This window comes from Setaria italica, chromosome III, assembly GCF_000263155.2.
Source record: "Setaria italica strain Yugu1 chromosome III, Setaria_italica_v2.0, whole genome shotgun sequence".
NCBI classification, from domain to species: domain Eukaryota; kingdom Viridiplantae; phylum Streptophyta; class Magnoliopsida; order Poales; family Poaceae; genus Setaria; species Setaria italica.
Window position 1 is genome coordinate 2,398,564 of NC_028452.1, and position 17,548 is coordinate 2,416,111.

Below are 17,548 nucleotides of genomic sequence, written 5' to 3' on the forward strand. Positions count from 1 at the left end.
TGCCAAGCTCAGGCACGCTTGTCAGTACTGGAGGCTTCCACTTTTCGCTTTTGATCTGTTTCTCATAGGTCCCCTAGGCCTAGGTAGGAGAGCAGGCTTCTCCATCACTCCACAATGCACAGCAGCACATAGTGCTAGTAATTTCAAAAGGACAAGGCCATTTTAGAAATGCAATAATTTCACAAGAATTACAGAAGAAACAGTTTTATTTTTTCCCTAAAAATATGAAAAGTACTCTTGTTGCAAACATGCCTGGACTAGTCTGCATGCTGCATGATCCTTTACAGAAATTCTAGTGCTCTAAAATTGGCGCATAACAGTTTTCTCACATTTACATTTATTTCTTATAAGCAGAAAAAATGAGAAGAAAAAAGGAAAACACCAAGGACATTAGTGGACAATCCAACCAAAAACTCTGTTTCTGGATTTGGAGTTGTTGCCTCAGCCAAACACTTTTGCTCAGCTCCACGGTGAGAGTATAGATCCACGCTGGAGCTGCTCTGTGGTGGAGCTGTTGTTTTTTTGAATCTGGAGCTGCGTGGAGCTCTGCCAAACAGGCCCTAAACATTAGGCCCAAGCGCTGCCGAGTGCCGAGGGCGTATTGGAAAGTCGTAGATGAAATACGCCATGAGGAAGAGGAAGTAAATTAAAGCCACGTAGGGGAGGTCTGCCGCCGGCTGTGTGGCGGTGCTCCGGCAATCCAGTTTTGCAGATAGACCCCTTGTTCGGATGGGCTCCTCCTTCCTCCCGCCCGCCCGAGGTGCCCTGCCCGCCGCCGCTGCCGTTCATCCCCACCCTCCGTCCGACCGTCCCTGCCGCCGGAATCACCAGGCCCCATACCGCCTACCAATCTCGGGTAGAACACGCGGAGCCGGAGGCCGCAACCATCAACGTTTCCACTTTCTGCTCCCGCAACTACCGGACACCGGAGTCCGGAGGCTCGCGTGTCCGGGCCGCGCGCGCTTGCGCAAGCACTGGCTGGGCATGGCGGCCATGGTTCGCACCTCGCGTTCGTCTTCCCCCGGAACGCGCGCAGCTATGAACGCAAGGGCAGTGGCAGGTGCGGTAGCGGCGTGCGATTGTCTGCAATTGCAGGACGTACGCTGATTAGCATGTTCTCCAGTTCTTCAGATTCAGATTTCACCGCCAGTTTTTTTTCCGACGAAATCTTCCTGCCACTGATTATCTGCAACTGCAGGATGCTAACGCGCATGTTCTTCTTCAGTGCTTGAGATTTCACCGAAAGCGTTTGTAAGATGAAGCCATCCGCCCATCCCGTTTCCATCGATCTCTTGAGGCTGTCAGCATGCACGTGCGCTGTGCCCATATCAGTTTCAGCTTCCTATATTGTGATATGCTATTCTGCTTCATAACAGCTTCAGTTCCTACTTCCTACTTCCTACTGAATAAATACGGGGCAAAATGCAAGGCCATTTCAGAATGTGTCAAGCCTGAAAGTTGTGTTTGATCTCATGGGTGAAGCGAATTAAGATCAGCAATTGGCACTAAGAGATATGACTTCTAGTAGCAACAGGAAATATGGGTTCTATGATATGATATCATAGCTTAGCTGATCCAACTTCTTCTCGCAGTACATATACATCGACAGGATGCTTGCCTAAATATTGGCATCTATCATCCGTTACCTGTCTTGTTCCTGACACCAGAGTACTAAGTACACCCATGCATGGAACACTGAATCGAGGCGCCCCCTTGTTCAAGAACAGGAGAGCGAGAGGGCATTTTGATACCCTCCCTGGGGCCTTGGCTCATTTTTGTTTTAGGGCATTTCTTATAAGGTCAAATTTGTTAGGCTTAGTGTGCTAATATTTAAAAAATATGGCCTCTCAAATTATGAAAATAAATGGCTTTAAACCAACTACAATCGAAAAAAGATTCAGGTGAGATGTGCTTTATTACATGTTTTGCAGGTCAAATATAAAAACTTTTAAGCTGAGCAATCTTCTTATGGGAAGATGAGACTTTATTTGCAACGCACATGAGCATTCTCAACCCAGACAATAAAAACTATAGGCTCAATACATCATCATTCAAGTATTCCGAAAAAATACATCATCATTCATCAGTGATCCCAAAACAGTTCCTATGAACACCCAGCCCTGACCTCTGACTCTGAGGCTCTGATTCTCTGAACATGTACTCACAGGCCAGAAAGCCACAATGCTTTTCTTTTCTTTCCTTCCCTTTTATATGATGAGTGGCAGAAGCCACAATGTCAAAAGTGAGCCACACACATTTCTTCAGTTGGTTCAGAGTTCAGGCCTCATGAGTCATGAACTCATGACCACCACCGATGGAGCACCCAACTGCGAGCGCCAGAAATGCATGACACCCCAGCTCCAGGTTCAGTTCACATACTTCAGAATGAATCAACGCTTGCTTCTTCCAGCGCTTCCAGCAATCCAGCCTGAACAACGTTCGGGTTCAGGCTTCCTTCTTCAGCTAGAAGAGAAGGGCGCTCCTGTAGAAACTTCAGAAGCGACATCCATGGACCATACCAGAGGAAATCGATTTGCTTAGCAATATGACGCGGGTCCGTCGCTTACCGTTGCTAAAGCAGCTTGCGGACTCGTGGTGGGGCTAGCTGACGGCGCGTCGAGACCGGTCAATGAAAGCCGCGACGAGGAAGTACAGGGACGCGAGATCAGCCGGTGTGTGGCGGCGCTCCGGGCGAGACGGACGCCTCCGCGCCGCATGGAGCAGAGGTGGGCTTTTCCTGACGCCCGAGCAAAATCAACACTACGTCCATGAGTGGGGACCGCCGAATCGCCGATGGAACGTCGCCGGCGGGAGCGGGAGAGCTCGCCGGCGTCAGCGTGACCCCGCCAGCTATATATATATACTATTACATATACTAAAAAGGAGCTGACCTTAAAGCATTCTGGTGAATTCTGGCCCCACGTTATACTAAGTGGGTGTTTGATACTCTCTACTAAACTTTACCACCTATCACATCAGATATTTATACTAATTAGGAGTATTAAATATAGTCTAATTACAAAACTAATTGCATAGGTGGAGTCTAATTTGCGAGATGAATCTATCCATGATTTGACAATGTGCTACAGTAACCATTTCCAAACTCAGGGTTATTTTCTAAATAATTGGATCGCAAATTTTGCAGATAGACTCAGATCGGCTTCTTCTCCTCGGCCGGCCGTCCGGACGGCCCGCCGCAGCTTCCGTCATCCCCCACCCTCCGTCCCGGCTGCAATCAAGGCCACATCGTCCCACTGAACACCCGGAAGTCGGAACCATCAAGATCTCCGGTCTTTTTCTCCCGCAACTAATGAACGCAGATGCGCGCCATTCGTCTTGTCAGCTTGTTCGGGCCGCAACTTTAGTTTAGATGGATGGATCTAAACATGCCCTATGTCAAAAGAGGAATTTCTATGACCTAAACTGTGGTACAGTTAGGGGATGTTTGGATCCATGGACTAATTTTTAGTTCGAATCACATCGGATGTTTAGATACTGATTAGAAGAGCTAACCGTGAACTGATTATAAAACTAATTGTATAAACCATGGCTAATTTGCGAGATGAATCTATTAAGCCTAATTAATCCATGATTAGCACATATTTACTGAATCAACACATGGTCAGATCATGGAGGCTTAATATATTCGTCTCGTGAATTAGTCTTCATTTATACAATTATTTTTGTAATTAATATATATTTAATACTTCTAATTAGTATCTAAATATTCGATGCGACATGACTAAACTGTAGTCCAGTGAACCCAAAGGACCTTAATCTTGTGAACCACTCTCATGGTGCTAATGTTCTTTCCCCTGCTCTGTCTGGAATGATGGCGAGAATCTGCACGGGTTCCTACAAGAAGACTTTTTCGTGTAATTTTGGTGTTGATTTGAAGAGGCTGCTTTTGGGAGTGTATGCACTCCGTTTGATGCTGTAATGTGCTTCTTCTTTTTTTTAGCACTGATATATCATTTAAGTAGGAGAATAAATAGAGTCTGATACATAGGTTTTTTTATTATATAAATAAAATTAAACTCATAAGCTCAAAGCAACTAGGACGCGATAACATTAAAACTAAACTATTCCCGGCGAGCCGCATGCTTGCCCGCGCAGCTCCATTTCCTGCTTAATGAACACCGCCACCTGGGTGGCGATGCCGCTCTACCTTCAAATATTCTTCGATTCCTCCCCTACCAGATATTCCACACCGTCATAATGTGCCGCTATGCAGAGCGACGATGAGAGAGCGAGGCTCATTGGTCCTGGACCTGTTAATCCGGCAAAACTCTGTCATGGTTACTAATGCACATGGTGGCTCGGGTTGGGTACATATAATTCTAAAAAATATTCTTTCCCTCTTATAGTCTCAAAAAAGAATGAATCGTTCTCTCCTCGTAACACTGATCATACAATCAAATACTTCACACCAAGAGGTCTCGAACTTTATATTTCTTATATACTCCCTCCGTTTCAAATTATTTCTTATATACTTTCTTCGTTCCAAATTGTAGGTCGTTTTACTTTTTTAGGTGCATAATTTTTCCTATACACCTAAATATAGTGTGTATCTAGATGTATACAAACATTTATGAACCTTGAAAACTCAGAACGAACTGCAATTTGGAAAGTTTGTCTTTTCTATGGATTTTTTTAATGAGGAGTGAATATGGAGGAAGAAAGACTCAAATGCGATTGTACCTTACCCAAACCCATATGCCTTCTTCACTCGGCAGCACGGCACAAGCAGATTTGTTGGTTAGTCACATTCATGCTGGAGACTGGAAACATACTAGATATTTCTTCACACCACCATGGTTATGCCGCCTCGCTAATCGTCAACCTCTTATTGCCCCACCACTACAAGTCTGTTTGGTAGAGTTCTATCTGATTTTGATTCTCATGGGAGCTAATTATCTAAGAGAATAAGTTATTCTGTAGCTGAAAGTGATTCTCTTTGATTACTTAGCATAAACTCTTAAAATTAGGATGAAGAATCACTTCACATAATCAGGAGAAGCTACTGTTTTCCAGCTCCCCTCCTCTTAGTTCATTTTAGAGAATCACCTTACAGAATCAGCAGATAATCACCTTTCTTTTTCTTTTGATAGACTTCTGCTGGAATTAGTAGAAAATTAGCTATGGAATCTCTGCCAAACGCATCACCGACCCAAAACCTAGATTCTTGATGTACCCGTGGATTTGATCGTATGCATATCAGCATGTGCGATTATTCATCGTAGCTAATGTAGCAGTGTGACGCTATCTGCTCTAAAAAGACGTGATGCATTTTTTGGAGGAAAAAAGAAAATGAGACGCACTCACAAATGAGGTTGAGGGGCTCCATGGGCTGAGGCCCACTTGTTCGTGCAACCGGCCTCTCCCACCCACAACAGAGAGCACGGCCCATCGCAGCCCGTGGGCTTCCGCCGCCATCAAGCGCCGTCTCGACCTCTCCCGAACAACAAACTCCCAGTGCCCCACACTGCATTCGCCCAACAAAACCCTACTGCTCCCGCTCCGCTTCCCTCCCCTCCCCCCCACGCCTCGCGCCCTCGCGCTTCCTTCCCCACACCTCCCCGCCGCCGCCGCCGCCGGCGAGATCTCCGGGGGGAGCGAGCGAGCGAGGCAAGGCATCAGTCATGTCGCTCCGCGTGCTGAACCCCAACGCCGAGGTGCTCAACAAGTCGGCGGCGCTACACATGAACATCAACGCCGCCAAGGGCCTCATGGATGTGCTCAAGACCAACCTCGGCCCCAACGGCACCATCAAGATGTAAAACTCCCGCTCCCTCCTCTCCCCTCTCCCGCCGCCACCGCCGCTCGCCAGATCACGCGCGGGCGGTTGCTAGATTCGCGGGAGCATATGGTTTCTTCTCTGCTATAGTCTGATCCTTCATTTTCGTGCGGTGGAATGGGTCTAGGTTTAGAGATGCACCTGATCACTTGTAGATTTGAGACGTGTCCCTTTGTTTTTTGCTGCTCGGTCGGTGGTCCCCCCTCGATCTACTCCATAGATTTGAAATAGGGTGCGGGAATTTTCTTCTTGGATCTCCTTTTAGTAATACATTTGTTTATCAGTAAGAGAATGGCTTGGTGTTGGTGGTAGTTATTCAGATTTAGAGCGCAAATGTGTTCTAATTTTGGTAATGCTTCAGGGGGTTCTGATTTGATATGCTGCCATTGATAATTAGCTAGTGGTTCGGGCATATTGAACTATTGTTCTACAAGGTGCTTTTTCATCAACTGTATTTGGTTGCTGTATCTGAATTTAATTTGCTGTTGTTTGTACTGCTCAGGCTTGTTGGTGGATCTGGTGACCTCAAGCTGACCAAGGACGGGAATACCCTCTTGAGGGAAATGGTACAGCTTTACCTTCCATAAAAAACAATGTTTTGACATCTTGATGCTCTATGTAATCTGGTGGTGTTTTTTTTTGACGTTTTGTGTTATTTATTTACAGCAAATTCAGAACTTGAACATTCTTTTGACATCTTGATGATCTATGCACTCTGGTCTTGTGTTTTTTGACGTTTTGTGTTATTTATTTACAGCAAATTCAGAACCCTACTGCCATCATGATTGCGAGGACGGCCACGGCACAGGATGATACCAGTGGTGACGGCACGACCTCTACCGTGCTTTTCATTGGGGAGCTAATGAAGCAGTCTGAGCGGTGCATCGATGAAGGTCTGGTTATTTTGTTTTAGAACACATGTACTACTTCTCTGGTTTGGTACACTGATATAATTTTGAGCTTTAAGAAGCCTGTTTGTTGTCTTTGAGATGTCCTATTGGCATTTAGGGATCAATGGACAACCCTATTTGGTGATCTTGCCCCTACGTTGATTTTCTTTAGTTACAGTTTACACTTCTGTCAGATATAGCTGCAATTCGGTAGTACAAGTTTAGGTTTGATGTCAGCTTTTCTGGATAATGTTAATCCAGGCTGTGGTTGGAATTCCTGAATTGACACATTTTTTATTGAATCAAGGCTAAAAATGCGTGCGCAGCATAGGTATGCATCTTCATTTCATCACATGTAAAAGAAAGCTCCTATGAGGGTGAAGTACTAGTTAATGGCTTAGGGATACCACATTATCTACATATTTCATGTGATTATGCATTGCCCACCATTAATAATTTGTTTTATCTTATTAGAACTCAGTACATGCAGTCAAAATCTTATTAGAAATTCTTGTGCAGCTCATTGTGTTTTACTTGCTGTGCATTTACCGGGCTTACAAATTAGCCAAAAAGTTCCCACAAGCCCTATTCGCAGGAAAGACGCCCTTATAGGATGAAGCTGTATCTTTTTGTGCTAATTATCTATTTTCTAATGGTACAGTAACCAATTGATATTCTTGTAGGTACTCATCCAAGATTTTTGGTTGATGGCTTTGATGTTGCTAAGCGAGCAACACTTGAGTTTCTCGAGAAATTCAAGACACTAGTTGTTATTGGTGATGAACCTGACAGAGATACCTTGAAAATGATCGCAAGAACAACTCTTAGGACAAAGGTATTACATTCATTCATCTGTCACAGCATAAGAAACTTACCTGGGTACCACTTCCCCTTCAAGTTTTACATGGAGTTTCTATATTGCAGTTGTACGAAGGATTGGCTGATCAGTTGACGGATATTGTTGTGAATGCAGTACGTTTGTCTCTTGTAGATATTCTATGGAAACTTTTCTGCATCTCTTCATTTTTAAGCATATTTGAATTGTTTGTGTAACTCTGTTATAGGTTCTATGCATTCGCAAACCAGAGGAGCCCATCGATCTTTTTATGGTCGAAATAATGCACATGCGTCACAAATTTGATGTTGACACCCGCCTGGTACGAATTTCAGTTTTCATTACTATATATGGCATTGCGCTGAATTTCATAGTACCGTTTATAAAATGGATTCACCAATCTTGTTTAGACATCAGCTTGTGAACTCAGCTCCCTGCTTATTCATTTTCTAGTTAATATATCAACATGCATATAAATCTGGATTAACATACGGTAATACTCCCTCCGTTCTTAAATATATGACGTTTAGGACAAGCAAATTAGTTCATTTTTTAACTAACTAGCTTGTCCTAAACGTCATATATTTAAGGACGGAGGTAGTATAAGTTTATATCTGGATGGGATGTCAAATATTTAACTTTCTGCTTTGATATTCTTGCAGGTTGAGGGTCTGGTTCTGGACCATGGTTCCCGGCACCCGGACATGAAGCGCAGGGCAGAGAACTGTTACATCTTGACCTGCAATGTTTCATTAGAATATGAGAAAAGGTGCATACCAGTAATAATGTGTTATTTTTGATATTTCGTTTCAGTGCGGCTTGTTTATTCTGAAATTTGCTGCACCAAAAATATGAGAAGGGTGTGCAGAGAAATTTTTTTTGTGTGATCTGTATAGCTGTCCATATATTATGTATCATGAAGACCACTGGCTATGCTTTTGTTGGAATGAACCATTAAATCTGTACTTAAGTGTTAATGCTGTTTTGTATGATCGGTTATGTGAAGTTTTAATGCTTTACTTTAAACTTCAGCTCTCAGTTTCTTTTATGCCGTGAGCCAAATCAATAAGTTGGCTTACAAGCTGCTTAGAAATAGTTTTTGTTTTTCATGCACTGATGAAGGCAACTGCTTGACTGACATGTTTATTTTTCAGCGAAATCAACGCGGGATTTTTCTACTCAAACGCAGACCAAAGAGAGAAGATGGTTGCTGCAGAGAGACGCCAAGTTGATGAACGTGTCAAGCGGATCATTGAGTTGAAAAACAAGGTAATTTGTTTTGTAACCAGAGCTCAACTTTTCAATATACTAGTATAGGGTTTCATTCTTCATGTTTTCTTGGCATGTAGGTTTGTGCTGGAGGCGACAAAAACTTCGTGGTCATCAATCAGAAGGGCATTGACCCTCCATCCCTGGATCTCCTGGCTCGAGCAGGGGTAATCTATTCTGACTTTTTTCATGGTGGTTCCAAGATCCAAATATTTATCTTCAACCTCGAATAGTTCTAGGTTTTCAGTTAATAATATGGATCTCATGAAGTTAACAGTTGAATTAGGTGTTGGCTGGTTAAATTGTGCTGTTAATTGTGCTGGCAAACAATTGAAAAATCAACAAATGTCCATGTATTAATGTGAGGTTATCGCTTGATAGTGACCTGGCAATTATTCTCTCCTGTACCAAGATTTGATGTTTTAGGTTGCATGCAATCTAATTATTTTAAACTTTGATTTCAGTCTCCACATACTATGTGGCAGGGCAATATAAAATGTTGCAAGATATTCATCTTATAATTTTTCTATCCTAACAAATATATTGCAAGACATTGATGGGTTAAACATTTTGGAGACCGTTTTCCACAATGTAACTTATTGTTACTTGAGAGTAAACTCTTTGCATGGAAAGCTTGTTAATAGCATGATCTATGCTGTTAAATCCATTTTATTGTTTGGGGCATCCTTGACATGATTTTGCATGTACAGATTATCGCTCTTCGAAGAGCAAAGAGGAGGAATATGGAGAGGCTTGTGCTAGCATGTGGAGGTGAAGCTGTCAATTCAGTTGATGACTTGACTGAAGATTGTCTTGGCTGGGCTGGTCTTGTCTATGAGCATGTTCTTGGAGAAGAAAAGTACACATTTGTGGAGAATGTAAAAAACCCTCTCTCTTGTACTATACTGATTAAAGGTTAGTTTATTGTTGAGAAACAGTATTGCCTTTTCTGATACCCTTATTTAGCTGTGCACTGAATGTAAATTTAACATATCCAGGACCTAATGACCATACCATCGCACAAATCAAGGATGCTGTCCGTGATGGTCTAAGATCTGTTAAGAATACAGTTGAGGATGAAGCAGTTGTGCTGGTAAGATTTGTGTTTTTCTCCATTGTGAAGGATAGGAGGCATTAGTTAAACATATCTGGGTTTGGTTTTATGTATTCTCCATTGTTGACTCTGAAAAAAATCAATTGCTAATTCTGGGTGTTATTGATAACTCAATACCCTTGTGCAAATGATGAGTTTGATTAAATTTGCAACCTGTGTGGTGTTCACTCCACAATTTTCCGGTGCACTTGCCTTGATTTACACATCCTGTTTACTATCGTGGGCAACCTGTATTGTTTCTTGTTTGATTCCCTCTGTTCTTAAATATGACACCATTGACTTTTTTCCATCAGTCCTGAGGTATAAGTATTTGTTTTGGATTCAATTGAGCACTCAGACCCTGGCTTCTGTAAAAGACAACTGTTTATCTTATCATTTTCATCACTTTTGTGCAAGTGTAGGGTGCTGGTGCTTTTGAGGTTGCTGCAAAGAAACATCTTCTTGACAATGTGAAGAAGACCGTCAAAGGAGTAAGTGCACTAAACCAACGATATGCTTTACAATTACTGCTGCAACATGAACTGCTGGGTTTTTTCCCAAGGAAAAAATGAACTGCTGGCTAATATCGTAATCTTGGCAACAGCGAGCACAACTTGGGGTGGAAGCGTTTGCGGAAGCTCTTCTTGTTATACCCAAGACCTTAGCAGAAAACTCTGGTCTAGATACCCAAGATGTCATTGTTTCCCTCCAGGTATGTGAACATATACTTTTATGTTGCCCCTATTTCTGTTAGACTTTTTCTAAGTTTTGAAGTCAGGAAGTTCTTGACTGTTTTTGTTATTTTTTTAAGAACGAGCACGACCGTGGATTGGTCGTGGGACTGAACCATCACTCAGGGGAACCAATTGATCCCCAAATGGAAGGCATCTTCGATAATTACTCTGTAAAGCGTCAAATCATAAACTCCGGGTATGTGATGCAGCTATCAGTTTTTGTGGCTATATGTTTTTATAGCCTATGCTGTCTAAACATCCTTAATGTTTTAGCAGCTAGCTAATGATTTCCCCCCTTTGCTGTAGACCCATCATTGCGTCTCAGTTGCTGCTGGTGGATGAAGTTATCAGGGCAGGCCGCAACATGAGGAAACCGACTTAGATACTGTCACCGCCTAGCTGAGATCATGAGATGTCATGGGTTTTGTTTGGCTATTGTACTCCCCCCGTTTTTTTTGTTTTTGTGCTTAGTCGTGACCTGAGTGATAGATACATTTGGGGCTCCAGTTAATCGCCCCTTTTCACGTAGCAGGTTGCACTTGTATTCTCTGTGACAAGTGTTGTTTTTTCTGTTTTCTTCCGTTCCTCAATCTTGGGATTACTGCGTGCTTATATTTCAACTTGGGATGTCATTGAGGCCTGCTGCACGGGAGAATTGTATGATTCGTTTTTTCTACTTGTATAGGCCGGTGGTAGGAATTTTTGAAGGTGGTTGTATCTCAATCATACGCTGATATTGCTAGCTTAGATGAACTTCATTTCATTATCACTCAGTTTTGTCGGTGTTACTGGACGGAGCCAATTGTTTACCATAAACTAGTGACCGAAAACGTGGCGCCTGGCTCAGCTTATCCGCAGGCAGCAACTCTACTCCCTACTGGAGGGTAAGTTAAAAAAAACGAGAGGGTAAGTTAAAAAAAAGCACTCCGGGAGGTCCTCTACTTCACTTCCTAGAAGCCTCTTCTGTGGAGGTCTTTAGGGAGTCCTCTGTCCTTGGGGATTATTATTGGAGTTGGAGACACTCCACCCTCTATTTTAGGGAGACCTCTAAATTCCCTCCTCCACCTTTCATTCCTGGGGTTTCTAGGATCCTCTATCCTTTGGGCTATTGTTGGAGTTAGAGACACTTTTACGATGTTAACAAAATGGAAAGGACAGAGAACCCACTTGATATTTGAGGCTGTCGCTGGAGTTCTCTAATGGAAAGGATATATTCTCTCCGGAAAGATGAGAGCAACTGACGTTTCTTCAGAATTACTCCAGGTGGTTACGGAAGGAAGGTTGAAAAGGCATTCGAGTATCCAACCAAGAGGCAACTGCAGGAGGAGCTATCACGTCCAGGCTGTTGAGTGTTGAGCCATGGCATCAGATTCTGCCTCGCCTCCTGCCGGCGCTGCAGTCTGATAGAGATTGCTCACACGCGGCTTCGTTCATATCATGGCGATTCGCACGCAAACTCTTCAGCAGGCGGCGGAAACGCTTTCCATCCCTTCTTCTCTCTCAGGTGACACAATTTCTATTTTTCCTTGGTAAATGTGAAAATTATATATGTTTCCCGCGGTCAAAGTTGAAAAGAATAGCCACTCTCTGTTCACCTATGGTCTCTGGGATCTAGTCATTTTCCACACAAAGGCGTGAATGCTATGCAGTTCGTTTCTAGTATGTTGTGTAGGCAACACAAGGTCACAAAGGCTTGCGCTTCCTCCTTCCGTTGAGTAGGTCAGCTGAATCGGCGGCCAGTTGCAGCGATGGGGATAGTGGCTTCCATGTGCATGGAACCCATCAAGCGCCGGCGAGTGGAGAAGGACCTCGACGACAAGGTGGCGGCGGCGCTCCGGGAGCGGGCCAGGTCCCGGCAGCGGACGTTCCGGTCGGTGAACAGCATCACCATGCGCCTGCCCCGCTTCAAGGACGGCCTCCGGGACATCAAGGACGTCTTCGACCAGTACGGTAATTGACGCCCCTCTTCTGAGCACGCCTGCATTTTTGCAACGCGGAGGTCTCAAGAGCTTGCGTTGCAGACGAGAACTCCGACGGCACTATCGACAACGAGGAGCTGCGGCGCTGCCTGGGCAAGCTCCAGGTCCAGATGTCCGACGAGGAGGCCGACGACGTGCACCGCTACTGCGACATCGACCGCCGGAACGGCATCCAGTTCCAGGAGTTCGTCGTCCTCCTCTGCCTCATGTACCTGCTCTTCGGCCCCGACGTCACGCGACGCGTACGTGCTCTTCCTTCTTGTTCCTTTTTCTCTACAATTTCCATGGCGATCGATGAGGACTAGCTCATCGTGCGTCCTCAATGGTGGAAGGTCTTCAGGTCTCCGAGTTCGAGTCGGCGAAGCTCAACTACGTCTTCGACGAGCTCATCGACGCTTTCCTCTTCTTCGACAAGGACGGCGACGGCAAGATGAAGAGGAAAGACGTCACCCAGAGGATGAACGAGGAGTCGCACCAGGAGAGGACACCCAGCCACATCACGGCGCAGCTATTCAGTACCACTCTCTACTCCAGCTGCCATTCATTTCATCCCTCTCTCTCTCTGCTTGCGTTTATTTTAATTTGCAGAGGAGATGGACATCGACAGGAACGGGAAGGTGAACCTCAAGGAGTTCCTCTACTCCATAATCAGATGGGCAGGCCACGAGACCGAAGACGACGCAAGCAACGAGGGCTCTCCCTAGCGTGTCTTCCTTTTCGCCTCCGTTTTAACCGATGACCATCCAATTGCAAGTCCAGCTAGGTTCAAAACCAAAGGGTGACTTGTGGTGGTGTTATCCTTTCCAGATCGGATGGTTCATGTACTGTTATATGCAATAAATACAAAAACACTCGGATTTTGGAGAAATTCATGTGTGGAAGAGAGAAGAACCACCCGAATAGGCTCTTAAAGTAAATACGTTAGCAGCAGTGCAAAGAGCCTAACCATGACTTAAATCAGGGGTTTATAGGATTCGATGACAAATGTTTGATTAAGAGAGCCCTATCTTTTCCAAGGGAAGAAAAAGCCACATTCATGCATCGTTAGCACTACACAAAAGTGCAAGTCCTTCAAGGAGACGACTAAACAAACTTCATTTCTCACCAAGTTGGTCACCACCTGTTTGAAGATGCATGTGAGTGGAAATATTATCACTTCTCAACCAAGGGATTGTCATGCGAGTCAAAATTTACAATCAATGCATATAAAAAGATAAATCTGTTCCCAGAGTAAAAAAGATTATCAGAGGAGTCAACTGGCGTACATAAAAGACAGGCAAAGCACTACAAAGATGCGTTGGAACAGACACGCTTAATGTGGGGAAATTAACTTGCCTGGACCAGCTTTGTCAAATTGAGGTAGAAAGGTCTCTTGCAGAAATAGGGTATTTACCTAAACAGTAAACTATATGTTAGAATCAGGTAGAAACTTCTTGCAGAAATAGGGTATTCACCTAAACAGTAAACTATTTGCTAGACGAATAATCTATGTCAATGTTATCCTATAAGCATTTTCTTTCTCAATTGTATATCCCAATCATAGAATTGAAGACGAACTATGTTTCCTCTCAGAAAAACTGGACCTTACCATGATCTGCATAGATTTGAACTAGAATCGCTAAGAACTCAACGAGTCCTATATAACAATTGAACTTCACTTGACTGCGCAAGAGTGCTAGGTTTTATCATGTCTATAACTCTGAACTTTGATTTTTAGAAACGAAACCACATGCTGGAGCGTCAGCCCCACCCAAAAGAAAACGCTAACTAAAATGCTTTGACAGATATTGGACTAGATGTTTCTTCTTCTTCTTTTCTTTACTGGGCTAGAGATTGGTCTAGAGTTGAAAGGAGATGTATAGCTATTGCGATGATTTCCGCATCATGAGACAGTTTTGCCATTAACTGTATTCTGCCAGAGACGCGTTTCGTGGTGTTGAATACAGCAAGCTACAAATATAAATTTAAATAGAATACTTAGTGCGGCTGATAAACATCTGGAACAAGATTATTTCAATGTCAAAGACATACAACAACCACAGAGCTTGTTACAAGCAAATTGGTGTACGATGGAGATGAAAGCCTGAGCCACTAACAAAGATATAAAAGTGAAAAAGTAACAGTAATCCAAATAATAGTTAAAAGGAGATTGATAGCCTAGGTCAGGGTTCAGGTATATGTATTACTGATTTCTACGTGCTCCTATCAAATTACTCCCTCCGATCACAAAAATGCAAGTTATTTACGACATTGACATTGTCGACACGGTGAGATCTTGACTAGAAGTTTCTAAAAGAATATGATATCTAAAAGGACTTACCACTACCATTACATCCACGTCAGAATCACAGCCAATTCCTTTTCCAAATGGTCCCTGCATATATCCAGCAACATATGCTCCAACTAAAAACAGCGACCAAATATGTCATCATCATAAAGTATGCATGAAACAGGACTTATTTTCATAACATTTATAGAGAACATAATTAATCTATAATGCACACATGCCTGAACTGCAGTAGCAATGCATTCTCCGTTCACAGCTTGAATAATATCACCCATCCTAACACCAAGTTTCTCAGCATTAGATCCTCCTGACACCCACGCTTCAATGGAAATAAATAACTCCTTATGCATAACAATAAAAAATAAATATTTAAAAAAAAATGAGAAAATGGTTCTACTTATGGATGGACAATCAATACCTCTACGATGATAAGACCAGCATCAACACGATACTTCTGAGATATCTTCTCTTTACTGACAAGGTTTAGACATTTGATGCCAAGACACTTCATCCCAAGATGGATCCGAGGGACACAACTATACCAAATAATTATTTATTAGATTCCAAAGTAGGCAAATGACAGCAAACATTTTCAACCAAGTAGTCAAAAGTTACAAACAGACGTGTGTATACCAAACAAAACCAGATAATTCGATCTTGAATATAAGCCTACAAAGTTCAAAGTGTCTTTTGATTTAACCCCTCCGCCCAACCCAAGGAAAAAAAAACCTATAAAAACTTGTTCATATGAGCTCCTACAGGGTTTTAGAGCTTGTTCGGTCAACATGGTGCTGACAAAACACAGTTTCATCCTAACTAGCCTTTTACAAACCATGAACTAACAAAAGGCTTATATTCAAAGAGGGCTGAGCAATATTATAGAAAATAGAAATAAAACAGAAACATACCTGAATGTCCTCCAAAGATGCAAGCACTTGAGAATGGTTGAAGAAGGTATGAAATCTATGGAACTATGTACCATTCCAATAACATCTCCTTCCAAGTCTATGACTGCCCCTCCAAAACCACACTACAATATTTGTGTTGTTAATATTAGAAAACAGCATGTGTAGGCATGCAAATCAAAATAAAAAGAAATCAAATAATTTAATCTCAAAGCAGAAATGAATTGTACCGGAAATATACCACCATCGTAGTACATGTAATGGTGACGCTGACACGAGCCTGCACCTTTGTTCAGCACTTTGCCATCCCCTATCTGCAAATCCAACTTATCTCTTCCAAGTAGAAAAATATCGTCAGCAAACATCACTTCCTTTCTAAAACGAGGTAACCTTTTTGGTGGATCGATAGGTACTGATCAGAGCAAAACAATATTGCTTGTCTAAATACACCAATTTACCCGTCACCTAAGTATCATCCATATGCAATAACTGAACATGGACCTAAACAAAAGTTGGAAAATACATGATGTTATCTTTCTGATTTTTTTTAGATTAAGGAAGATTGTCCGGCCTCGATCATCCTTAATTGGATGTCTACAGCCACCAACTTACAACCTGGACACAAAACAAGCAGCTCTCAGGCTGCTCCTGAAACTACTAGAGCCAAAACACAGTTTAGATAAGACTAAACAAGGTAGGATCGAACTAAAACAGCTCCTAGGTCTATAGTCTGGTTCCAAAACGGAGTTCAGACAAGACTAAACAAGATCTGTGATACTTCTTAGGATCGAACTAAAACAGACCAAGGTCCCAGATCTAGAGACAGCTTCCAGGTAAACTGAAGAAAGACCCACGCCATCAGCACATAAACCTTTCAAGATCTGCCCTGACGCCAGACAGCCTAAGACATCAATCTTCTCCTAAAGTTCCATCCATATTTATGGAAGAAATCCAAAGCAGTAATTTCAAGTCTGCTACAGTTCTTCTTCAAATCAATTTTCTCTTCCTCCTTAGATAGCATCGCCCATGCTCTTGCCCAATAAGTCCCTCTGAACATTACCTGCAAAAAGGAGTTAGTGGTATTTCCTTTGAACAACACATCATTTCTATTCAACCAAATAGCCCAGCATAGTGCAACAGCTCCTACAATCATCTGGTTTCTATCTTTCTAGGGATAATCTCTAGCTCAAGAACCCAGCATATTAGGACCACTAACAGGCGGTTGAATTCCAAATGAAAAGAAAACTGTATTCCAAATGCATCTTGCTAAATGGCAATCAAAGAATAGGTGTTGCACCGTTTCTTCATCATTGCAAAAACAACACTTGGTACTACCTTGCCATCTTCTCTTTGCAAGATTGTCCTTAGTTATGTACAGTATTAGCAATACTTCGTCCAAAGGTTTCTGTTCTTACCTTCACTGCTTCCTGCAGTATTACACTCAGAATTGCATTTAGCTACAGTTGCTACTATCACTATGCAGTTCCACATGAGCGACTACCTAATTCCAATGCACTTGTTCATGGAAATATACTTGGATGTAATATTTGTATAGTGGCATTTCATAACTAGAATGGTGTAAGATTTAGGATCAAGATGATTCCTCTTCCATCACTCTAATGGATGTAGGGGAACCCCTCAATATTTCTTTAGTTGCTTTTGTAAAATAGAAAGTGTCAGCTGTCCTTTTCACTCTATGATTTTCATTTGTCTTTTCATTCTAATGAATTTTCAGTTGTCCTTTTCATCTTCAGCGTTT

At 42.7% G+C, this 17,548-nt stretch overlaps 2 protein-coding genes and 1 long non-coding RNA gene across 5 annotated transcripts in view; 2 read left to right on the forward strand and 1 right to left on the reverse strand.

Moving 5' to 3' along the window:
• The first annotated feature begins 5,493 nt into the window (after positions 1-5,493).
• On the forward strand, positions 5,494-11,386 carry LOC101786546 (T-complex protein 1 subunit zeta 1). Its single transcript, XM_004960236.4, has 15 exons — positions 5,494-5,776; positions 6,300-6,363; positions 6,555-6,690; positions 7,371-7,522; positions 7,612-7,659; positions 7,752-7,844; positions 8,185-8,291; positions 8,677-8,791; positions 8,872-8,958; positions 9,502-9,706; positions 9,790-9,884; positions 10,307-10,375; positions 10,489-10,596; positions 10,696-10,814; positions 10,925-11,386. The coding sequence occupies exons 1-15, from the start codon at positions 5,643-5,645 to the stop codon at positions 10,998-11,000; spliced, it is 1,608 nt and encodes a 535-aa protein (XP_004960293.1). The 5' UTR covers positions 5,494-5,642; the 3' UTR covers positions 11,001-11,386.
• Positions 11,387-11,856: 470 nt separating this feature from the next.
• On the forward strand, positions 11,857-13,465 carry LOC101786939 (probable calcium-binding protein CML22). 3 transcript variants are annotated; one of them, XM_004960237.4, is made up of 5 exons: positions 11,883-12,122; positions 12,338-12,568; positions 12,640-12,839; positions 12,938-13,112; positions 13,186-13,465. In XM_004960237.4, the coding sequence occupies exons 1-5, from the start codon at positions 12,056-12,058 to the stop codon at positions 13,299-13,301; spliced, it is 789 nt and encodes a 262-aa protein (XP_004960294.1). In that variant the 5' UTR covers positions 11,883-12,055; the 3' UTR covers positions 13,302-13,465. The 3 variants fall into 3 exon arrangements, with proteins under 3 accessions (XP_022680672.1, XP_004960294.1, XP_022680673.1); XM_022824937.1 differs by having other exon boundaries at positions 11,857-12,122; positions 12,938-13,465; XM_022824938.1 differs by lacking the exon at positions 11,883-12,122 and having other exon boundaries at positions 12,139-12,568; positions 12,938-13,465.
• A 3,084-nt stretch (positions 13,466-16,549) lies between these two features.
• Positions 16,550-17,548, reverse strand: part of LOC111256860 — a 1,825-nt gene continuing 826 nt past the window's right edge. The window contains exon 3 of the long non-coding RNA XR_002677176.1: positions 16,550-16,849. This is a non-coding gene — a long non-coding RNA (uncharacterized LOC111256860). The remainder of the gene's footprint in view (positions 16,850-17,548) is intronic.

What these genes read in the sequence shown, in the direction of transcription:
- LOC101786939 (XM_022824937.1), top strand. Translation starts at nt 12,056, where the DNA reads ATGGCGATTCGCACGCAAACTCTTCAGCAGGCGGCGGAAACGCTTTCC. An exon ending in CATCCCTTCTTCTCTCTCAG is followed by an intron (nt 12,123 to 12,337) that starts GTGACACAATTT and finishes TCCGTTGAGTAG; the next exon opens with GTCAGCTGAATCGGCGGCCA. An exon ending in GCCCCGACGTCACGCGACGC is followed by an intron (nt 12,840 to 12,937) that starts GTACGTGCTCTT and finishes GAAGGTCTTCAG; the next exon opens with GTCTCCGAGTTCGAGTCGGC.
- LOC101786546 (XM_004960236.4), top strand. Translation starts at nt 5,643, where the DNA reads ATGTCGCTCCGCGTGCTGAACCCCAACGCCGAGGTGCTCAACAAGTCG. An exon ending in ATCTCCTGGCTCGAGCAGGG is followed by an intron (nt 8,959 to 9,501) that starts GTAATCTATTCT and finishes TTGCATGTACAG; the next exon opens with ATTATCGCTCTTCGAAGAGC. An exon ending in ATGTCATTGTTTCCCTCCAG is followed by an intron (nt 10,597 to 10,695) that starts GTATGTGAACAT and finishes TATTTTTTTAAG; the next exon opens with AACGAGCACGACCGTGGATT.